General features: G+C 37.1%; 8 protein-coding genes across 8 annotated transcripts; 3 read left to right on the top strand and 5 right to left on the bottom strand.

The window, feature by feature from the left end:
* The first annotated feature begins 29 nt into the window (after nt 1-29).
* LOC18020159 lies at nt 30-3,067 on the top strand. The gene is made up of 8 exons (XM_006402318.2): nt 30-409; nt 676-743; nt 1,237-1,303; nt 1,410-1,564; nt 1,730-1,800; nt 2,105-2,173; nt 2,350-2,450; nt 2,644-3,067. The coding sequence occupies exons 1-8, from the start codon at nt 155-157 to the stop codon at nt 2,941-2,943; spliced, it is 1,086 nt and encodes a 361-aa protein (XP_006402381.1). The 5' UTR covers nt 30-154; the 3' UTR covers nt 2,944-3,067.
* Nucleotides 3,068-3,765: 698 nt separating this feature from the next.
* LOC18020158 (protein trichome birefringence-like 6) lies at nt 3,766-6,014 on the bottom strand. Its single transcript, XM_006402317.2, has 5 exons — nt 5,273-6,014; nt 4,853-5,045; nt 4,574-4,764; nt 4,331-4,489; nt 3,766-4,243 (listed from the first exon to the last, which is right to left on the bottom strand). Exons 1-5 carry the CDS (start codon nt 5,872-5,874, stop codon nt 3,934-3,936), a joined length of 1,455 nt encoding a protein of 484 aa, XP_006402380.1. The 5' UTR covers nt 5,875-6,014; the 3' UTR covers nt 3,766-3,933.
* Nucleotides 6,015-7,042: 1,028 nt separating this feature from the next.
* Nucleotides 7,043-7,594, top strand: LOC18020157 (cytochrome c oxidase subunit 5C-2). Its single transcript, XM_024157113.1, has one exon. It carries the CDS (start codon nt 7,071-7,073, stop codon nt 7,263-7,265), a length of 195 nt encoding a protein of 64 aa, XP_024012881.1. The 5' UTR covers nt 7,043-7,070; the 3' UTR covers nt 7,266-7,594.
* Nucleotides 7,595-7,829: 235 nt separating this feature from the next.
* LOC18020156 (calvin cycle protein CP12-2, chloroplastic) lies at nt 7,830-8,464 on the top strand. Its single transcript, XM_006402315.2, has one exon. It carries the CDS (start codon nt 7,914-7,916, stop codon nt 8,307-8,309), a length of 396 nt encoding a protein of 131 aa, XP_006402378.1. The 5' UTR covers nt 7,830-7,913; the 3' UTR covers nt 8,310-8,464.
* Nucleotides 8,465-8,482: 18 nt separating this feature from the next.
* Nucleotides 8,483-9,736, bottom strand: LOC18020206 (bZIP transcription factor 53). The gene has a single exon (XM_006402314.2). It carries the CDS (start codon nt 9,194-9,196, stop codon nt 8,756-8,758), a length of 441 nt encoding a protein of 146 aa, XP_006402377.1. The 5' UTR covers nt 9,197-9,736; the 3' UTR covers nt 8,483-8,755.
* An 807-nt stretch (nt 9,737-10,543) lies between these two features.
* LOC18020205 (F-box protein At3g62430) lies at nt 10,544-12,598 on the bottom strand. The gene is made up of 3 exons (XM_006402313.2): nt 11,477-12,598; nt 11,197-11,337; nt 10,544-11,099 (listed from the first exon to the last, which is right to left on the bottom strand). Exons 1-3 carry the CDS (start codon nt 12,344-12,346, stop codon nt 10,800-10,802), a joined length of 1,311 nt encoding a protein of 436 aa, XP_006402376.1. The 5' UTR covers nt 12,347-12,598; the 3' UTR covers nt 10,544-10,799.
* A 610-nt stretch (nt 12,599-13,208) lies between these two features.
* LOC18020204 (F-box/LRR-repeat protein At3g62440) lies at nt 13,209-14,703 on the bottom strand. The gene is made up of 3 exons (XM_006402312.2): nt 13,813-14,703; nt 13,535-13,672; nt 13,209-13,433 (listed from the first exon to the last, which is right to left on the bottom strand). Exons 1-3 carry the CDS (start codon nt 14,701-14,703, stop codon nt 13,209-13,211), a joined length of 1,254 nt encoding a protein of 417 aa, XP_006402375.2.
* A 198-nt stretch (nt 14,704-14,901) lies between these two features.
* Nucleotides 14,902-17,298, bottom strand: LOC18020203. Its single transcript, XM_006402311.2, has 7 exons — nt 17,024-17,298; nt 16,501-16,880; nt 16,109-16,409; nt 15,777-16,007; nt 15,518-15,663; nt 15,356-15,415; nt 14,902-15,258 (listed from the first exon to the last, which is right to left on the bottom strand). Exons 1-7 carry the CDS (start codon nt 17,277-17,279, stop codon nt 15,202-15,204), a joined length of 1,431 nt encoding a protein of 476 aa, XP_006402374.1. The 5' UTR covers nt 17,280-17,298; the 3' UTR covers nt 14,902-15,201.
* Nucleotides 17,299-21,990: the final 4,692 nt, after the last annotated feature.

Genomic DNA, 21,990 nt, shown 5'->3' with positions numbered 1-21,990 from the left:
TCATTTAACTAAATTACAAAAAACTATTTTACACTACAGGCTATACAGCTGTCGAGATTTGCTTACCGTTTGAAGAGTCAAGCTCAAGCGTGAGGAGTTTTTGATAAGTAAATCGTCAGTCAACTGTGGAAAGTAGAATCATCGGAAAATCAATATGCTTCAGCTTCTGGTTATAGCATTGCTTTTGATTTTCGCGACGGAGAAGGTTGTTTCGCACCAAGAATCTGGCGAATGGAGTTGTGAATCGGACTCGGAGATCCATGTCATGGCTGATTATAGACCGGGGATTATCACACTCGATGGTCACAACGATGACTGGAAAGACATTGAGGATTCTGAGTTCCCGCTTCGACCTGCGCTTGATCCAGACGCTGACCACGAGTATGACGCCGGGAAAATGATTGTCAAGGTAATGTGTTGATTAGAATCGGATAAGCATTGTGTAATCGGTTGTGAAACTAGTTTTAGTTTTTATTAGATTGATGAAATTCGTGCTGAGATTTCGGTTTTGCGAAGATCTGTTTGGTGAGTTTGACCAGAGTAGTGGTGATGCAGACCTTGTTGTGACGTTTAGATTTCGATTGATAAATCTGGATTTTGTAGAATTTGAGCTCGGAGAATTGCTTTTTAATTTTGTTAGCATTCAATGGGTGGATCTCTATTTTTACTTTGTAGGCAGTGCATGATGGTCGAGATATGTACTTCATGCTGGAAATTGATGGAAATTACGCTTATGATAAAGGGTAAGTGTGATTCCTTTTTTAATTTCTAAAATGCAAGATTTCTTTTTAGATCTCTACCAAGATCCGAGAACTGATTACCAGAACTATACAATACAGTATCTGAGAGTTATGGTAACTGTTCCCTAGTTTTAATATGTCTCTGCTTCTAACCATTGAGAATATGGTCCTGCGACGAAAAAGTTATCCAATGCAAGTTTGGGTTTGATTAAAACTCATTTCTATTTATATTTTGCTTGATCCTCCTGAAAGATTTTTTCTGTGAATATGATATCTGGTCGGGCCCTGGGATTCATTAGACTTAGAATTTAGTCATTAGACTCATTACTTATCAAGATCTTTCATGTCTATTACTTTCTAAGATACAGAGGTGTGTCAAAATATATGCTACTACTTCAGATGATATTGAAATGATCCTTGATTTAATCGATTGGACGTAACTTTAAATTGCAAGTCTATCACTACTGTAGTGAACTGCTTGCTTCTTTAAATCCAGTGAAAACAAGAAGTGTCCTTCAGTGGCTCTCATGTTCCAAATAGGTGATCAAGCTACTTATCACAATGTAAGTTTCCAAGGTGACTAGAGTATTTTTTGTTCAAATATCTTTTAATTTAAGATCCATGAATGTTTTAAATGAAGTAGCTGATGTCAACCTTTTGCTTTGTAAGATGGGTGGCTGTAAAGAAGGAACAGACTCATGTACCAGCAAGGCTTGCAGAGGCTTCGAGGTTGATATTATGCATTTTTCCATTGGAAACGCTATCCCAGGACGCCTTTATGGTGGTAACCCGATAGACAACGGGGAAGGAAATGGAGGTGACAGGTGATTTGTAGTGCAATACGAACTGTTGTGTCTATCTCATAGTTTGATCTGGTGTTATACAAATTCAGTGAATCTAGGTCAACTCCTTATTCGTTTATTAAGTGGCTTATCTGTACCTCTGTTTATTTTGTTTATTGATCGCCTCTGTGTTTTTCTTATGAACAGATTTGGTCATCTGGTTGACATTTATGCGTGGAATCCCCATTGTCGATACCTTGATGGTCTTGGACCCTCAGGTACATTTTCGGATCAGACGGTGTTATATTTTAAGTCTAGATGCAATTAATGTCATAGAAGTTCCCTATAATGACCATATGAAATTGGCCACTTTCAACCAACAAAATAATTTACTTTTTTCACTTGCTTTGATTCATGGAAGGTTAGTAATTATATAGGTTGTTAGTTCTCTAATGTGTTTTCCCAAGTATGAGACGCTTGAATTCCTTAGATTATAAATTACAGTATTTGTTATCTAGTTGGATGCTAGCTTCTCCTGTGCAAATTAGAAATATGTGATCCCAATGGATATTTTTCTGGCAGGAAATGATTCTAGTGCACAGAACGATTGGCATGGAGCATGGTGGCACAGCAGCTTCACTACTCAATCAGGTCAGTCTTACATATCTACATGATCAGTTCCATGAGTTCCCAAAAACTAAGATAGATTAACATGCTTTTAACTGGAAAGAGAGCTGGAGTTGAGCTAAAGCTCCGTGTGTATAACTATAACCATCTCTTAGAGTTAGGCATCTCCTCGGGTCACTTAATTTTGAATTTTTCAACAGGTTATGTAGAGGAAGACAGCCCTTACACGCAAGATGGCAAGAAAGGAACTTACTTTTTTGAGTTCTCAAGGCCTTTGAGGACTATGGACCGTCTCCAACAGGTCAGTACATCCTCTAATCGGGTCAACGAACCATTGGCCCTTCCCTAAAATATAGTATAACCTCCAAGCATGCTTACCTCTTTGAATCAGTATTTACTCTTAAACCAGAGCGACCTTTGTCAAGCACTGGACAGAAATAGCATGTGCTTAAAGATGAGTTCTATTTAAAAGACAAGCATTTTCTTATCTACAGGATGTTCAGTTCACGCTTGGCTCACCGGCCAAAATGTCGGTTGCATTCTGGTACCCAATGGACAGCAAACCGTGGCACGGATCAGGACACTACACGATCAACTGCGATTGGATCCCGCTAGATATCTCCTCGGGCTCTTCTTCGAGTCTCACCACTTCAACTGTCAAGGGCTCTAGCGACGGAACCAGCATTTCTGCCATAGTTATGTCCATGATATCTCTTGTTGTGTCGGGTTTTATTGCATATAGGTTATTTAGCCCCAGGAACGTGCCATTCACACCCATGGAAAACAATCTGTAGGAGAAAATAGGTTTACACGGATATTTGTCACTTTCTTCGTCACATTGCTGATTTGGTTTTGGTACCACATTGAGAGAGATTCTTCTTTTTGGCTTATAGTGAAATGGGTAAATTGGAAGTTGCTCTTGCTATTCACATCAAAGCAGTGGCCAACAAGTAGAAATTATTTCAGAAATCAATACTTGAATTAGTTTAACTTTGAAAACATTCGAGTGCATGATTAAGAAGATAGATATCGAATTTGGCCATTGAGGAGTTTGTAAGAAGTAAAAAAACATAAGCCAATAAAAAATTTCATAAATTGGAAAGATGACTAATGTTTTTTTTTTTCTTTGTTACAACATTAACCATAAAACTAGACCAAAGAAACTTAGTTCTCCGCTTGACTTAACAAAATCTTACATGGCTTGTACCATGTAGGCATGTAAAGCAAGCCGCAAGACAATTTAAATTTTATACTTATCTGAAGATTTTTCAACACCTTTTCTTGTCTTCTTTTGTCAGCAACATTAATTTCTTGCACCTTTCTATACAATGTTATTGCTATGCGCATTAGAAACTATTATATTTGTCGAATACTACAGCTGTATATACTATTTATATTCATAAGAGACAAAAAAAACAATAAAAGAATGAATCCACAGGTATTAAATTTATATTCATAAGAGACAAAAAAAACAATAAACGAATGAATCCACAGGTATTAAATATAAAATAAATTTTCAAGAAGACAATACGAAATTATTATAAATGTCCATCTATATAAGAAAAAAACTATATATTTATATATTCATATGGAAATAAAAAAACAGATTAGTCACTTTATTTATCTTCTGAATTAGTTATTGTTACAGTACGTCAAATATGAAAAAAAAAAGCTTTGGTTTTCGTTTTCTGATGGTTGTGGTTAAACCAGATTAAGATTAAGCACCCCTACAATAAACAAAGTTGTGAAGAAGTAATTCAAAGCTTTTAGTTTGTTACTGTATTTTATCGTTTATGTAGCAAATGGAGGTAAAGGAAGTGGTTCCAAGTATCAGGAACACCAGGGAGACACCAATGACTGCAATCTTGAACAGGTGGTGAACGCCGGTTTTCGGGTTTTGTTCCGAAGATAGAAGGGTGAGCATCAATTCTGTACTGAGATAAACCGCTAACGTTCAAGAGAGTAACCGGTGTTTTCATCTGGTTTAGTACTTCCTCAACAATCATGTTTTTGCCAGAGTAACTCGGTTTGAAGGTTTGGTTCAACAGCTTGTTGGCTTCTCTACAATGACCTCCTGAGTTCCATTCTCCTCCACTGTCCAAATCAACTATACAGATATGATAAATTGAGACAAAAAGATGAAGATTATAAAGCACAGGATAGGATAGATGGGACAAAGACCTGAAATGAGAAGGTGCTGCGCTTCTAAAGAAAACTCGGGTTTTCTTTGAATCGACATTTTTGTCAACCCATGATGACCAAGTTTGCAAAGCTTTCTTGAAAGCGGTCGATACATCAAGCTTTGGATGGATATCGTTTCCTTCTTGGTAATAGTTGATCCTGCAAAAATCAAAACTAACCAATCGGAATCTTGATTCCATTTCTCTTCTGATAATTTTTTAAGTTAAGTGAAAAAATACTGACCCGGATTTGGTTTTGTAGTGAGACCACCAATGTGCTGTATTGAACACTAAGATATTAGCACCTTTCCATCTGGAAGAGGTTCGATCCATAGCATCGATTCTAAGTGTTTCTCTTCGCTTCTTTCCAATTCTTGCTTTACCCTCACGAACCAAGAAATGAGTAACGTAGAATTCCACAGTGCATTTGTAATCCTAATTAAGTACACAAACATAATATGAATAACAATCACAAATCTAAGCACACGCATATGGTCACTACAGATTAATTATAGCTGTTTACCAGGAAACGGAAGCTGTAATTCCCTTTCTCTTTGGTGATTCTACGGTTGTGCGTTTCGTAGACTCTCTTGGGATCTTTAACAGCTTGAAACAACATACATAGCATAGATTCCCACTGGTTTCTGTTGATTGAATCTCCAACGAACACTAGCCTTTTCCCTCTTATCATTTCCAGCATTTTTGTAGCATTGAACCTAAAACCCAAACATACCCAAAATGGCCACAAATTTCCGAATTAGGACCATGAAATGCCCAAAAGGGTTTATTATATTAGTCAATGCTGTCTCAAAATAATTCATTGCTCAGTGGAACTATTATGAATCCCAATTATCATTAACAGTCACTATCACAATCCATTACCCACAATAGAAATGTCAAGCCTTAAGAGGGAAAGAACAAAATCGGGAAGAAGAAGCTAAACCTTGGAGCATCGCAATCATGAGGCTCCCATCTCCATTTCATGTAATTAAGATCCAATCTTCCGTTGCTTTGACAACCGAATCCTTCATCGATAAACGGACAAGTCGCATTTGTGTACAATGGAAAGTCACTGTCGTAAACCCATTTCCCTTTCGTAACATCACACTCTTCGATTCTCTTCTTCTTTTCCTCTTCACCATTGTTGCTCGGAAGTTGAATCACTTCTACTGAAGTTAAGTTAGCAATGACCTTATCTTCCTTAACCAAACTCTCGCCGCGAGTCTTCTGCTCAAAACCCGGATCTTTCGCGGACCCGGAAGTGTTTTCGGGCGGGCTGAACTGGGTAGGGCTCAGAAACGGGGTTGCCTGAGGAGAAACTGAAGAATCGGAGATGGAGCTACGGATGCTGATAGTCTCGGAAATGGCTCCCGCAGGGCTTAAAGCGATCTGGAAGTTAGCTTCTGTCGTTGGGTAAAGAGAAGAGTTGGATTTGATTAAGGAAATGGAGAAGAAACTTAAGAAAACAATGGCGGAAGAGACTGTTGTAATAATCAATGCTAAGACTCTTGTGGACTTGGCAGAGAAACTCCTCTGCCTCTCCATTTCTCTCACTATCTCTCTCTCTCTCTCTGTAACTGAAATGGACTTAGTGAGGCAACAGTCTCATAATCTATAATCAGAAGGCTTCTTAGAATTCAAAATGCAAATGTGAGAAAAAGCTTGAATTGGAGTCGCCAACGGTGGTTGAGTCGTGGGGTATAGAGCGGAGATTCGGTAGAGAAATGATAATGACATTCTTACGAACTCGTGAGCTCATGAAAATTTAATAATTAAAGAACAAAAACGGAGGAAAGATAATGATGAGGATTTAAAGTCAGGATTTGAAACAGTTTGTTAATTAGTGACAGATTGGATTTGGATTTTAACGTGGTAGGACACACTCACTTTCGCTGGAGTTTTTCAAGGAACACGAGCCCCGAATGGTAATCTTTTGAATTTCCATAAGTGCCCCTGTAACTTAATATATTAAGGCCCATATATTTCGGCTTTCTTCAGCCCATATAAAGGCCCAATTAATATGTGATGGATGGAGTACAGACTCAGTGATTGGATTGATTCTCTCTGCTTCCGCAGTTTCATTTCCATTTCGTTCGTCGTGGTTCTCTCTCTCTTGTTCCACGCAATCTGACTCGGTAAATCCCACAATCTTCTCTTGATCTGTGTCTTCTGCTTTAAAATTTTGAGAGCTAATCAAGTTTATGATTTGATTGGCTATCTAGATTACGATTGACTCTTATCAGATTCGGATCGATTTCTCTTCATTTAGTGGGGATCGATGTGATTTGGATCGAAATTTCTAGTTTGGCTGTCGCGGTTTTGATTGACTTTCTTAGGGCTTGCAAAATTAATCATTTTTATTCGAGAAAGATGCCAATTTTATTTCTGTATTCTGTGTATCCAAGTTATTTTACCCTTTTTGTGAATGAATCCGAAGCCTTCGATATCTTCCGTTGAATAGAGCTTAAATTACGACAGAAAAGAGGATGAGATGGAAATTAGATTCTTTTACATGTGTTTGTGTTTGTGTGTGTGTGTATTTTGACTCCAAAAGATATATGTAAGAATTTGCTTTCAGAATATGTTGATACATAAGAGAGACTGTATAGATAGAGATAGATGATTTGTGGTTGACAATAGCATTTTCAGCTTTTAGCTTGGTGAGGATTGTAAAGTTGTGGATGACGTTTATAGTATTTGACTCAATGCAGAGAATTTAGCTGCTGGTGGGTTGAGCAGAAATGGCAGGACACAAGGTTGCGCATGCCACATTGAAAGGTCCGAGTGTTGTGAAGGAATTAATCATCGGTTTGACACTCGGTTTAGCTGCTGGTGGTCTCTGGAAGATGCACCATTGGAACGAGCAGAGGAAAACCAGAGCTTTCTACGACTTGCTTGAGAGAGGTGAGATCAGCGTCGTCGCCGCTGAAGAGTGAATCAAAAAAGCCTCTCTCATTCTCAATGTTTTGAGCTCGATTTTTCTTTTTACATATATAGTTTCTTGTGATCTCAGATGAGTTACCTGAGAACAGGGTTGCCTAAGAAATAAGCAAAACTGAGATCAGATACTTGGGATTTGTTTTAAGTAACGTATTGTTTTTCCGGAGATACATTATATTCTTCCTTAGTTAAAATTTTCAGACATCTTTCTTGACGTTTCCTTCGACAGACGAGGATTGTTGCACTGTTTTTCCTTTCCGTTTCCGTTATCAAATTGTAATGATGTCATCGTGTGAACTGTGAAGACGTATATTACGCTTTTCTATTTATCGTCTTTAATTTTTATTATTTCCTCGTAAATATCTAACGAGAAAATGTTCTCAGAAAACGGCTTGGACGGCTGCAAATTTTCAACGTTGTACTGGCTTGTTTGATAGTTTGATCGAATAAAATAATATCTCAGAGCATTCAAATACGTGTAACTCTGTGCTTGGTTTAAAGAGGATAAGAAATGGAGTTCACAGAATGAAATTCACGCACAATTTATATATCTTCTTCGCTCCAATATATCTGAAATATATCTCCTTTCACAAAAAAAAAAAAAAAAAAAATCCGACGCCTAAAGGTATTTTCTGCATCCAACGATGGCAGCTATAGCTACTAGTGTTAACATTGCAACCCAACGAGGCGTCGTCACCAGCGAGAATCGTCCGGTTCGTCTCATCGGTCCGGTCCGTTTGAACAATCCGTGGAATCTTGGTTCAAGAACAACGAACCGGATGGTGAAAATTAGACCGGTTAAAGCAACGCCAGAAGGAGGGATAACAGATAAAGTGGAGAAGAGCATTAAGGAAGCAGAGGAGACTTGTGCAGGCGACCCAGTGAGCGGAGAGTGTGTAGCTGCGTGGGACGAGGTGGAGGAGCTTAGCGCAGCTGCTAGCCACGCTAGAGACAAGAAGAAAGCTGGTGGCTCGGACCCTCTGGAGGAATACTGCAAAGATAATCCCGAGACTAACGAGTGTCGTACTTACGACAACTGAATCATGTTCCCCATTTCCCGCATATTCCAAATCTTTTGTTCTTGTCAATTTGGTATTCAGATACGATATGAATGCTGTCTTTGAGACTTAAAATAGCTCCTAAAAACACATTGTAAGATTCCTAAGCGAAATTCGAACAAATCATCATTATATCAGTATAGGCAAATCGTAGATAACAATAAGCCAATAACAAAGCTTGAATTCATTTAAAAACACATAAAAAAACCAATTACATGACAAACTTATATTATGTAGACGACACAAGACTAGAGGACTATGGCTAGAAAACCAGAACAAGACCAGACAAACTGAAATTACGGGAAAAACAAGAGACTAAAGTCTTATAAAGATGACACACGACTCATTTCACCAATTACTCTTCAATTTTACAAATGAGGAACCCGACCAAGACGAAATCTCAATGCTTCTTTGGGTAGGAAATCCTCTCAGCATTCAAACATATCAGCAGCAGCCATGATTGGTTGCATTGGACAAGAAATCTGCCAAGGGTTCTGCATAGATTCAGGAATCTCTGGAATATCCAAAGCCTGACCACTAATCTCTTCGACCATCTCAAGCACAGAGTTCAATGATCTTAGCCTGTCCGTTAACTCCAAGGCTTGTGCTCTCAGGACGTTGTTCTTAGACTCCATCTCGACGTACTTCCTTGTAGCTGCATCAACCTGCTCAGTGATTTTGGCGTTATCGTTCTTGAGAAGAGTGACTTCGTTGATCAGATCACCAAGTTGCTTCTGTTTCCTCATCCTTGATCTCCGAGCGGATTCTCTGTTTGAGATCATTCTCTTCCTTTTCCTCTCGTCCGTGACCGTCGCGTACCTCGGATCATTGTCGGAATCAGGACTTGTCTGCCTTTGCAACGACCCCATTTCCCGTTGGCTTTTTTGACTTTTCTCACCAAAATTAAACAATAGAATATATAGATTCCTAATATAAATAGGTTGATTACCCACAAACTACTAGACACGATTGATCAAAATCCCCTTTCTCTAAACTACCAAAGAATTAGTTAGATCGAACGAAAAAGCTCGAGAATGAAACAAATCAGATCGGAAATGATTACTTCATGAGAAAACGTACGAATAGTACAGATAAACGACGGAGAAAGAGTGTAGAATGCGAATCCGACGAAACAGAATTGAATAGCTCATAGAAAATCCAGAATCATTCCTACTTTTTCAGAATCCCAAATTTCTTCAACCAAACCCTAGATCTAGATTTAAACTCAACAGAGAATAGATCTGAAAACAGAAATGAATCAAACGAAGGAGGAGAAATATTTTTTGAAAAGCGAGAAAAAGAATGGATCAATACTTGGCTGATTGAGAAAACGAAAACCAAAAAAGCTATAGATCAAAGGCCAAACGAAAGAAGGCGATGAAGTTATCCCAAGGGGTCGTTTTAAAGGAGATAATGATGAGCTGGCGAAGGCTTTTTCAATATTTTTTTTAATAAATAAAAGAAGGCTTTTGGTATGTAATTTTTTTAATAATACAATTTCGAGACTGACGCTAGCTGTGACGCCAGCTGGAATTTTATAAGGGAAGCACGTTTGTTTCTCCGTCCTTTCACGGATGGAATATTCCACGAAGATGCCTCCAAGAAAATATCAAATGTATTGCTAATGCTAAATTGCTAAAGTATAAGAAAAATTGAGTTTTATTTTGAATATTTCCACACGAAAGCAATGCCGAACACACTATTCATTCATAAGCGTGAAATTGATTAATTATATAAAGCGACCATTAATTACAATTTACAACCAAAGTCTACCATATAGCTTTTCTTTCATATGCGGGTTTCTTTGGTTAAATGACGTCCGTGATGATTACATCATTTTAATAACACACGATTTTTACAAGTTTTTAAATTTTTAGCAGAGAATTGGGAGGTTAGCTCCTAGGCTTTCTAATGGGCTTAATTGAGCTTATGGGCTTAGCATATCTCTTAAAAACCCAGGTGTTTTACCGACAATTTTGAAAAATCGAATAACAACAATTCTGATTATGTTTTCCAGTCCATTAATAACCAAATTGTTAATGACCGAGTTATTTTTAGAAATTAGCTCATACACAGTAAGAAACAGATGCTATTTTTGATTCTGATTCTAGCTTTTTGGTCTGAATTGGTTTGTCTTGCACTGGTTTTTTAAAACGTAATAAATCAAACCCGAAACAAAGTCAACTTGAGGATAGAGTTTAACAGTATTTCCAGTAAGTTGATTAAGTCATTAAGAGATGTTGTAAAAGAAGACATCAAAGCAAATGCTTGCCACAAAACTCAACTAAATCCCCTCCGGCCAAAAAACAACACAACAACCAGTTAGAGATGGCGAAAACGCCAAGATGTGTTCGATTCAGAATAATATCAGATATGAAAGATACCCAAAAAAAGAAGAAGAAAAAAAGGAAGCCCGTTTGTTTCTAGATCAGAAATGGAAGTTCATGTTGAGGCAACAAGATTAGAGTTTTTTCAGAAGAAATTGACCTGGAATTTGCATTTGGAAGAAGCTCTGGGAAGCATTAGGAGATCCGACATGATGTGGAGCTTTCTGTCATGTATTCCTTCTTGAACATCAAGTTCCAACAGCTCAAGACAAGGCAATTTCTGCAAGACATGCTTTATTTGCACCATCTCTCCGGTATTTCCCTTGAACTCTGTTATCCTTAGGGTCTCAATATGGCAGCATCTGAAGAAAGAATACCCCGACAAGCAATCGCAAACTGATTCCAATTCCTCCTGATATAATGGATCAGCATAGTGCAAAGTACCCTGAAAAAAAAAGACAGGAATTTTGAGATTGAAGATTATATGAGTTTTCAAAACTCTTTTGTTTGTCCAATGAACTTTTTGAGGTTCTCGTTCATACCTCAATGGTGAGTGTCTTTAGATTTGGAGAATTCTCAAGAAGAATATCCAGACCATCCCAGCAGAAATATGGCTCCGTTTGAACTTCTAAATGAAACAGGTTTTCAAACAACGGGACTGCTTCCTCGAAGGCGTCAAACACCTGGAACAGAATAAACAAAAACTAGTCAGTCATAGCTTCAACAAAACATTCTGATATCAAGGAAGAAATTTGATTTTAATATCTCAATGGAGTAACTGACATATTAGAGAGCAAGAAGTAATCAGCAGAGATGGCTTACCAGCATCGTGTCGACATATGCTAACCTCAGAATCTGAACATTTTTTAACCCCTTTAACAGATTTGTAAGATCGCAGGTATCCCCATCCAATAAAGCAGGAAATCCGAGCTTAGCTTCAACAAGGGAGTTAAAGTTAACAACTGGATACTCATCTCGAAGAACATCACAGTATTCCAAGTATTCGAGACTCGGAATATCAAAACTAATAGGCTCAGAATCATTGGCATTATATTCGTACATTCCTTCACGCCGAATAGTAAGTCTCTTAAGGATCTGACTAGACACAATGCGACACCAATTCCATTGATCATTGCTACGGCCATCTATGACTAACTCCTCAAGAACAGGACAAGCAGATAGAAGCCTTTGGAACACAGAACCATCATCAAGACCATCGAACCGGACTGATTTAAGAATGAGAGTCTTAAGAGCTGGAAGCGAAGCATTCTCATGGATAATGTCAATAATAAAACCAGACCCTAGTTTCAGTGTCACGATGCTCTTGCAAGTGAACACCTCAAAAGGCAGTGGATAGACATAGATGTCCAATTCAAGATCCAAGACACCGCGCTTCAAAACATTGCGTAAACAATCATTGACATTATCGTACGGATACATACTCACATGTGGCAATTTCAGAGAGAATCTTTTAAGACGGTGAGTGGCAGGTATAGCCAATAATCCAGCAACGAAATCCTCGAATCTTCTGTGAATCTTTGACTTGGGTTTGAATTCAAGATTCGGTATGATGTGAATTCGATTGCGCAGGTTCTTTGAGAGCAACTGTATGCGCACAGCCGCCTTTGCCGAAGCGAAGGACACGATGTGGCAAATAACGTCCTCTGGTAAAGTGATGGTGAATCTACCCATACTTTTCGAAAACCCTAATCAACTCAATTCACTACCTTAATGGAACTTTCAACGTCTTGATTCCAACATCACTCATCCACAAACCAATGATCAATTTAGAAGTAGAGAAACTTAAGTGAAGCGAAATGTGCAGAAATTAGACGAGAAATATCGATCAATTCTTCACTTGGACCATGAAATCCAATAGCTAACTGAAGCAAATTCCATCGGACCCAGAGATGATTCGTAGCACTGTTCTTGAGAAAGCAGAGAAAGAGAAGAAAGTAAAACGACTCGGAGAAAAATTTAGTTTTCTTTCAATTTATTTCTGCTCTAACTAATAGAAATGCTTTCTCGTTTTCGTATACAAAAAAAATATAAAAATTCTAATCCAATGGTGTTGTGCCAGCTGTCGTTATCCACTCTCAATAATAACTGAATTCAGTCCTCGTTTGTGAAAGCAGCATCACGCGCTTTGACTACTTTGCAGTCACGCGCTTGAGCCGTAGAATTGGGCTTTGCCAAAATAAGCCCATTTCATTTTCTATTGATTTCACGATATTTTTTTAAAACGACATAGCAACCAGTTGTAAATTACAAAAAAAAACAAGAAGATGTTCAATGCAGACCGATATCAAGATGCATCAAAAATAACACCAGTTTCCCTAATCCCTATGTCAACAAAAGTTTTTTTTATATATTTTTAAAAGATTGATTCGCATCATTAACTATTCTAATTCTGCATAATTCATCATAAACAGTTTTGGTGCACAAAATAGAATCATATTTCCGGCTTCCAAACGATTTAAGCAAATCTAGGAAACGACCTGGAAGTTGCACTTGGACGAAGCTTTGGGTAGCTTTTGGAGATCCGACACGAGTTTCAGCTTTCCTTCATGAGATGCCTGAGAATGAACTTCCACCAGAGCTCAAGACATGACAATTTTCCCAAGATATACTTCATTTGAATCAACTCTTCCAGAGAACCATAGTACTCAGTTATCTTTAGGATCTCCAAGGGACACTTCAATAGGAAAGCATATTCTGACACGCAAAGACAAACTGTGCTTTCCGGACAATAATAAAAACTCCTATAGTGCAAGCGACCCTGAAAATAGTAAAAATGGAAGGATTTGAGATTCATAATTTAGGAGTATGTGCTACATATATATATAACCAATGAGTTTTTGAGGTATTAGTCATACGTACGTCGATGGTAAGAGTCTTTAGATTTGGAGATTTCTTTATCAGCAATGGCAGAGGATACCAACAGAAGTTAGAAAGGGCAACAGATATATGAAGCAGCTTTTCGAACACTGGTAGTGCTTCACGGAAGACATAAAACATCTGAAACATGATGAGAAGAAGAATAATAAAAAATCAATAAAAGAGATATCTAGCTAGCAAGATTTTGATTCTTCATATACCTCCTCCACAACTAAATATGTACATATTATATTAATAAAAGAGAGAAGGAAAACGCTTACGTCCAATGACATAATAGAACACAAGTTGAGACTCTCAACGTCTTTTAACCCATTAAGCAGATTTATTGGATGAAAACGAGCCGTATCTGTTCTGTCCCAGTTGTAATGTTCTTCCGGACAAAGATGGAGCTTAGCCTCGACAAGGGAGCTGAAATCAACATTTAGATACCTTTTTGGAACGTAATCAGAGTAAAATAAGTAGGCAAGACTTGGAGTTTCAAAGCTAACGCTCTTAAAATCGGAGGCATCAAACGAACTCCACCCTCCACGTGTAATAGTAAGTCTTTTAAGGGTCGGACTTGACACAACGCGAGACCATCTCCAATGTTCCCAGTTGAGACAACGGATGGTTAGTTCCTCAAGCAAGGGGCAAGCACCAAGAAGCGTTTTGAACGCGCAACGACCAAACTCAAAGAACCCAACTTTATAAAGAGAGAGAGTCTTGAGCGATGGAAGGAAAACATTGGCAGGGAGAATGTCAATAGCAAAACCATACCCTAGTGTGAGTTCAGAAACTGTCTCGCAAGTGAAAATCTCAAAAGGCAGTGAATAGCCTTCTTTGTCGTTGATTTGCAGTTCAAGAGCCATGACACCAAGCTTGAGTACATGACATAGACACCGGTTGATGAGCTCATCATTCTTAACATGCGCAAACCATTTTAGAGAGAAATTCCTTACACGAGAAGTGGCTGGTAGAGCCAATACTCCATCGACAAAATCAGTGAAACTCTCTCCGTTTTTAAGCGAGCCATCAAAGTGAAGTTTATGTATGATGGTGAACAGATTCCGCCACTTTTTTGCGAGAACCGTCGTGAACGCAGCCTCCTTCGCCGAAAGGAAGGAACCGATGTGACAAATAATCTCGTCTGGTAGATTGCTGATTCTATCCATCCTTTATCTCAAACCCTACTTGATCAGTACTCACCCAAAAAAATATTAAAAAAAAAACAACTCCTTTGTAATCTTCAAAACCCTAACCCGTTTATTGGATCGCGCAAGTTTATATATTCGAGAGAGAGGCATTCACATGTGAGTAGAGGAGTTTATAAATGGGCCACAAGGTGGATTTGTCCAACAATTAGCCCTAAAACAGTACGTAGAGTTCTTGGGTTTATTTAGCTCTCTTGTGTCCCAAGCAATATCAGTCTTCAGGTTTATGCATGTCTTCAGGTTTTTTTTTAGATAACCATTGTTTTAAACAAGCAAAACGGAATGAAAAATAAATACATTTTCTGTGTTCGAAGAAAAATAAATACTTCAAATTGAAACATAGACTAGAAGAGCTTCCAGGACGACTGATCACTTGAGTAACAATTGCACCACTCTTCCTTGCAGGTTTGAGATTTTCGAGCTCTACGTCGAGCTCGACGATTAGTAAGACCTAAATGCTTATGAAGAAGACCGGAATGCTTTCCTCAAACGTTTGCTCTTTGGAAAAACTTTACTCTACAAGATGTATATGAAACATGAGTATTTGGAAACGTGAAAAAATAAGTCTCCGAAAACAGAGAAAACGTAAATTTGAGTCTCCGAAAAAACTTGCCTCTATCTCTAGCTTTCGCTCGGATAAGTTATCTTCAATAAGATCATAGATATAACCCTCCTGCTTGACAACGAGTGGAAAAAGGTTGTTCAAAATGGTTAGACAATGTATTGATACAAGGAGGGAGGGAGAGAGAGAGAGAGAGAAAGAGAGGATGCTTACTTCCTCTGCATGTTCTTCACTTGAGAGATGCTTCCTGAAATCATCAAGGCTTTTCAAATCACAGAAGCACAATGTGCAATTAAATATTCCGGAAGATTCACCCGTTTCACTGCACTTCCGAAGAAGGTGTTTTGTCTGTTCCAAAACTGTGGAAAAAGAAAGAAAAAAAAAAAGAAAAACTCTAGCTCAGAGAAAGCGTAATATAGTTTCAAACTAGATCAGTAATGGATGATGATGATGAGAGCACAAACACACAGACCTGCAAGTAAGCTATCGAGAAGCCACTCAGCAGAAGTGACCAGGACTGACATTTTGTAAGGCCTATATGAATAAGCCAGAAAAATGTTGTATTTACTCCCTTGTTGTAGCCCGGCAAGATCATCAGCCAAGACCTCTTCCACGTGATTCGATATGACCATCATTGTAGCCGGAGGAGGATTATTACCCCGCCATTCTATAAAATCTGAAAACATGCGCTTGTATATGACCTCTGTTTCCATAAAGAAAAAGCAGCATTTCACTTCAGTTAATTAAGAAGGATGATATACAGAACAAAAGCCCTAAAAATTTCAAACCAAATATGGGACTAACCGGAAACGGTATGCCCAACAGAGACTCCAGTGGAAGAGAGCGCTCGCAGGAGGTGATCAGGGGTTTGTTTGAAGTCGCCATAGGCTGTGATGGAGACGGGACCAGAGTAGCCAAGACTCTTGAACGCAGCTTCCATACTCGGACGGACCTGGCGAGCATCATAACCCTCAGGAATCGGACAGTCCATCATGTCCCACCACACTGCTATTTTAGCTGCCGCGTGTTCAGCCTTGGCCGCGTAGTTCTTTCCCCACTTCTTCGTTACAGAAGCAAGTTGTGCATACCCAGGGTTTATAATCTCCTGCTTGACAAACAACACAAATAGTTGGACTTGAAACAAGCACAGAGAGAGAGAGAGAGAGAGATGCTTATAATATGTATATTGCTCTTACTTCCAATGCATGGTTTTTACTAGCGAGATGCTTCCTGAAAATCTCCAGGCTTTGGCTATGGAAAGAGCACGTTTTGCAATGAAACATGGCACCCGTTTCACTGCGCTTGTAGTACTGAATAATGGTATCATCGGGTTGTTTATAATATTCTTCTAGTAATCTTTTCCAGCGCCACTCTTTACAAGTGCGCAGGGTTGAACTATATTCACTATTCACTGAATAAGCCACAAAAATGTTATATTTCGTGTGTTGTTGAAGCCGGATCAGATCCCAGGAGAAGACATATGCCACCTGATTGGATATGATCATCATTGAACCCGGAGCAGGATTTTGACCTCGCCATTCCAGCATATCCGTAAACATGCGTGAGCATATGCATCCTGTTTCAGTTATCAAGTTAAAACGGAATATATTTCTTGAAATTTTGATCTACCGTATCCATGCTATTATATATTTTGATAGTTTGAAATTTTTTTAAAAGCCCTCCTAAATTCCAGAGATGGATAACGAAATTGGGACTAACTGGAAACGGTATGTGCAACAGCGACTCCAGTGGAAGAGAGCCCTCGCAGGAGACGATTGGGGGTTTGTATTAGGTCGCCATAGGCAGTGATGGAGACAGGACCAGAGTAGCCTAGTTTCTTGAACGCCGCTTCTATGCTCGGACGGACCCGACCAGCATCATAACCCTCCGGAATCGGACAGTCCTTCATGTCCCACCACACCGCTATTTTAGCTGTCGCGTATTCAGCAGCCTTCGCCGCATCGCTCTCCCACATCCTCTAAACCCTTAACCAAATCGAGCACACAGACACAAATCAAGTTTGTACAGTGTTTATACCAAAACTAATGGGCCTATATGAAAGCCAGTGAAGGTGTGGGCTAACGAAATCGGATCTTTGACTTTTTAAAGTATATAACGTTTTAAGCTGATTTCCCTTTTTTAAGAGAAAAAACTTTTAAAAAAAACTCGACATATTTAACATTTACTAAAAAAACTAGGTGGTTAGCCCGCGCCTTGCGCGGGCGGAACTGTTTTAAAAGTATAATTATTATTTTCTATATCTTTTTATATGAAGTCGAGGTTTTCTTGTTTATAAATTATTTTTCTGAATTATTGTTGTGGGTGTGTTTAATTTTAATAGGATGTTCCATCATTTGTAAATTGGCTTATGAGAAAATAAAGAGAATTAGAACAACTATTTTGAAATATGTATGAAAAAAATAAAGCAAACCCAAAAAAATAAATATCATCCACAATTAAAAACTCAAAATGCTTACTAAATAAGTGTATGAAACTCACAAACCAATTGAACTTAAAAAATTCGAGTTCTTTATCTTCACATAATTGTTTTTTATCCTCTCTCATCGTTTTCCACATTTATCTCTCATTTATCTCTGATGTTTTCTTATTAGATTTCTTTCAATTTTCAATTTATTTTTTATTCCAATTTTTATTTTCTCAATTCCTCTTCCTTTTCTATGTCTTCTCTTACTTCTTATTCTTCTGCTTTTTTTTTGTCATGTCTTCCTTTTTTTTTGTGTTTTTCACATCTTTTCCGTATTTTCTTCTTCTTTTATTTCTTCTTCTTCATAATTACAATGATTAAAAAAATTATTTTGATAGTTTTGAAACTGCTTTAAGCTTAATCTCTAAAGTAATTATTATTTTTTACATTAAGTTAACAAATTATTTTAATTCTCTATTCTTCCTAAACGGTAATTTTTTTTTGTTTTGCTGAAATTGTTGCTTTTTCTTGTCGATTTGTATTTTTTTCGCAAGCGTGGATACAAAATCATAGTAATTTAGTAATAGAGAATAGGTGAACTATCTTTTTGTAGCTTTGATATCAAGTTCAGTTTCATCTCTATATTAGTCATTATGTATATATTAAATTTATGGATATATTTAATTTTTGTTCACCCTAGCCAAAATTTTCTCTCTGTTTAAAAGGAAATGTGTTTCTTTCATGTCGGTTCTTATATTTCTCGTTAGTGGTAGCACGAAATAACAACATTAGAGCATTGGTAAATAATCCCTTTAGTTGCTTTGATGCCAGATTAAGTTTCATATCTAAATTAGTCTAGAACTTTCTCCCTGTTTTACATGAATCATCTTTTATGACCTTGTCGGTTAATATTGTTTTGGCAAGTAGGGACTAAAAACTATGTTATTATAATGTAGATAAACAATCCTTTTGGTAGTTTTGATATTATGTTAAGTTTCATCTCTAAATCAGTCATTATTTATATATATTAAGTTTATGGACTATTTATTAATTTTTCATTCTCTCTAGCCAATAATCTCTCCCTGTTTTATAGGAATTATCTGTTATTCTTCGGTTCTTATCTTTCTCATAAGTGTGGGCACGAACTGATAATATTAGAGCATAAATAACAATTTGGTAGTTTGATTTTTCTTCTTTAACGAAATAAATATAATATGGACGGACAAACATATAATCTAAAGATATGACATAAACTGGTATGGTTATTGAAAAACGATCACACAATATAAGAAAACTTGGTAATAAAATCAGTTGATCAAAAGCATAAGATATCCGAATGAAACATAAACAAACAAAAAAAAGAATAAAAGTATAAAAAAGCCAAAAAAATATGAAAATAATTATCATATCGAAGAGACCAAAAACATTAATAGAGTTGCTAGTAATATGAAAAACCAAAAAACTGAAAAAAATTATCATATGGAAGAGACCAAAAACATTAATAGAGTTTCTAGTATCCAAAAACCAAAAAATATGAAAACAATTATCATATCGAAGAGACAAAAACATTAATATAGTAATATGATTTTTTTTTCATGGGTATAAGAACATTGATGCCTTTTTTTGAACCATAGTCGTTTCAGCTAATATTTTCAATTATAGTCTAAAAAACATTAAGAATTGTTACATATATGCGGGCAACAAACCCATCATGATTCTCAAGATATCTCTTCGAAGCCTTCTTGATCCCAAAATATTGTGGCGTTCCAGCTTATCCTTGAGAGGAATCTATCATCATATGAAGCTCGATACCATTTTCTCCCTGCGGAGCTATGTTTAAGTAATTAAGCAAGACAGAGCAAGCTAAATAATACAGATCAAACAACAAACACAATACAACCTAAGAAATATTATGTTTGTGTGTTGTTTATCTTCGTCGACCGAGTTATTACCTTTTTCTTTCCTCTTGAGTTCCTGATTTTTTAAATAACACAAAACAGAGAAGTTTACATTTAGTTACCGATGAAACATGCAACATGTGGAGATATATGTCGCAGCAACATCAAATCTATGAAGAAAGTTTACCAAATGAAAATCATAAAGGAAAGCATCTCTATTGTCTCCAACACAATTTATAAGAGCCACAACAACTCAAAAACTTCACAACCAGTCTATTTGAGATACCTTCTTTCATCTTATCCAGCGAAATAACTCTCAAAGCACAAAAAAGTCTGTAAAAGTTAATAGAATTATTACAAAAAAATTAGATAAGCCATGTCTACTAATATAAAGAAAACAAACCACAGACCAAAGATCTAAACGGTCCATAAAAAGGTCGAGGCTTCCTGAAAACGACCATCTTCTCAATTACTATAAATGGTCATCCAACTTTGTCTTTGTCAGACACCATTTCTTTGTCAGACACCATTTCCTTCCATAAACTCATATGCTCAAAGATGACTTCTGTGATGCGACACCTTTATGCAATCGCCAAAGAAATCCATTTTCTTCCTTTTTTAGTTCTATGAGTGCAGTCACCTAAACACAAAACATTTAGTTGAGGAATACTAACAAATTCAAATATGGCTTGATTTTATCATTTTAAGCGTTTTAACATTTAGTTGAGGAATACAAAAAAAATATAAATATGGAAAATAAGAGGTTCTTTATTCAGAGATAGCTAAAAAGATAGCAAGCTTTAAAGCATTTTTCTCTGACTGAAAGATGAAAAGACCGAGAGAGTGTGTTCATATGGTACCTCTGCAACTCTGCATTTAAATTTGAGTGACAGCTTTTAGTTGTCAAGCACGGAGAGAATACGACTGCGCTTACAGAAGGGATAAGTGTTTGATATGAGTTATTAGGTGTGGATATGTAATGTTTGAGTGAGGATCTCTCAAAAACAGACACAATCATAATAACTACCAAAGCATAAAAAAGGCATTAAGAGATAAAGCAAAGCCAATTATATCAACCGTGAATATGAGAAACAAAAGCAACAACAGTACATCCGGCATGTGTAGTTGTGAAAGAACAAACAATACAGAGTCTTACCACAAGACTGAGCAAAAGAGAAAACCGAAGCGAATGGTAACCAAAGAATCGATGCGAGCAGAAAAATCACGATAAGACTGAATCAAAAAGAGAAAAGAAGATAGGGGAGTTGAATATGGTGAGTAAAAAAAATTGGTACCTAACGATGATGTTCATCATCTTGAAGCATATAGTTAGTCATCTTGTACTCTTCGTCTTCCTCACGTGCCTTTGATGATTCCGGGTTAGTAAATATAGTCTGGATAGGGTGGTTGGAATGAAGAAATTTGGTTTTATGCGCTGAAAGAAGAGATTGAAAATATGTGTTGTAATTCAGCAGATTCAGAAGAACTAAATAAATCATATAGAGAAAGAAAACAGAAAAAGTAAACCATAAACCACAATAGCTGTGTGAATGTAATAATTGAGCAAGACTCTCACCACCGAATACAATATAGTCAAGCATATGCAAAGAAAACACTAATAAGAATAAACAAACAGATCAAAGGATAAAATATAATTTGTATCTCAGAAAGAGATACAGAATGCTAGCACAAGCCAGGGAAGACAAATAAACCTGCGAGCTTAATCCGAAGTACAATTTCTCTATATCAAGAAAATTGATGCTGCAAAAAGATGAAAGCAAATATTACCAAGACGAAACACAATAAAAGGAATAGCTAGAAGAAAAAAGAACAAAGTCGTTTACCACAGAAAACTTTAAACATTATGTGATCTCACAAGACCTAACAAAGGGCAATTTACCTTGAATGGCAAAAAATAATAGAGTACCGGCAGGTTCGCTTACAATAAAAAAAGGCGGCGAGATTTTAAAAGGTAAGTCAATTTTCCTGCAAAGTTTGACATAAATGGTTAGGCGTCATTCCCAAAGCAACGAATTACAAAAAAACAACAACAATATAATGATGCTTATATGTTTATAGTAACTTACTGATCTCTTCTTGTTTAGATAAATAGTCCGGGTGAAGCCCAGACCGACCAGTTTGAATCTTTTGCACGTTGGTCATGACTTCACTCTACTCGTGTTGCTGTGTTCCAAGCTTCCAATGATTTAATAAAGCTATGTGGTGTTGAGACCGGTTTATTAGGATTCATGTAACTGTATGGCTTGTATGTTGTTGTGTACCTTCAAGGATATAGAACAAAATTCAAAAAAATAACGAATGACTAAAACATAATGTAAAAGAAGATAGTTCTCATAGATTAC

Source organism: Eutrema salsugineum, unplaced genomic scaffold (assembly GCF_000478725.1).
Source record: "Eutrema salsugineum unplaced genomic scaffold, Eutsalg1_0 scaffold_19, whole genome shotgun sequence".
Classification (NCBI taxonomy): Eukaryota; Viridiplantae; Streptophyta; class Magnoliopsida; order Brassicales; family Brassicaceae; genus Eutrema; species Eutrema salsugineum.
This window is presented reverse-complemented; position numbering and strand designations above follow the sequence as displayed.

Coding starts and splice junctions, on each gene's coding strand:
- LOC18020159 (XM_006402318.2), top strand. CDS start 155: ATGCTTCAGCTTCTGGTTATAGCATTGCTTTTGATTTTCGCGACGGAG. Junction 1,304..1,409: donor ATCAAGCTACTTATCACAAT/GTAAGTTTCCAA, acceptor TTGCTTTGTAAG/ATGGGTGGCTGTAAAGAAGG. Junction 2,174..2,349: donor CAGCTTCACTACTCAATCAG/GTCAGTCTTACA, acceptor ATTTTTCAACAG/GTTATGTAGAGGAAGACAGC.
- LOC18020158 (XM_006402317.2), bottom strand. CDS start 5,874: ATGGAGAGGCAGAGGAGTTTCTCTGCCAAGTCCACAAGAGTCTTAGCA. Junction 4,765..4,852: donor ATTACAGCTTCCGTTTCCTG/GTAAACAGCTAT, acceptor GTACTTAATTAG/GATTACAAATGCACTGTGGA. Junction 4,244..4,330: donor GCAGCACCTTCTCATTTCAG/GTCTTTGTCCCA, acceptor TGATTTGGACAG/TGGAGGAGAATGGAACTCAG.
- LOC18020157 (XM_024157113.1), top strand. CDS start 7,071: ATGGCAGGACACAAGGTTGCGCATGCCACATTGAAAGGTCCGAGTGTT.
- LOC18020156 (XM_006402315.2), top strand. CDS start 7,914: ATGGCAGCTATAGCTACTAGTGTTAACATTGCAACCCAACGAGGCGTC.
- LOC18020206 (XM_006402314.2), bottom strand. CDS start 9,196: ATGGGGTCGTTGCAAAGGCAGACAAGTCCTGATTCCGACAATGATCCG.
- LOC18020205 (XM_006402313.2), bottom strand. CDS start 12,346: ATGGGTAGATTCACCATCACTTTACCAGAGGACGTTATTTGCCACATC. Junction 11,338..11,476: donor CATATGTCGACACGATGCTG/GTAAGCCATCTC, acceptor ATTCTGTTCCAG/GTGTTTGACGCCTTCGAGGA. Junction 11,100..11,196: donor TAAAGACACTCACCATTGAG/GTATGAACGAGA, acceptor TTTTTTTTTCAG/GGTACTTTGCACTATGCTGA.
- LOC18020204 (XM_006402312.2), bottom strand. CDS start 14,703: ATGGATAGAATCAGCAATCTACCAGACGAGATTATTTGTCACATCGGT. Junction 13,673..13,812: donor GTTCTATTATGTCATTGGAC/GTAAGCGTTTTC, acceptor ATCATGTTTCAG/ATGTTTTATGTCTTCCGTGA. Junction 13,434..13,534: donor TAAAGACTCTTACCATCGAC/GTACGTATGACT, acceptor TACTATTTTCAG/GGTCGCTTGCACTATAGGAG.
- LOC18020203 (XM_006402311.2), bottom strand. CDS start 17,279: ATGTGGGAGAGCGATGCGGCGAAGGCTGCTGAATACGCGACAGCTAAA. Junction 16,881..17,023: donor TGTTGCACATACCGTTTCCA/GTTAGTCCCAAT, acceptor TAACTGAAACAG/GATGCATATGCTCACGCATG. Junction 16,410..16,500: donor GTAAAAACCATGCATTGGAA/GTAAGAGCAATA, acceptor TTTGTCAAGCAG/GAGATTATAAACCCTGGGTA.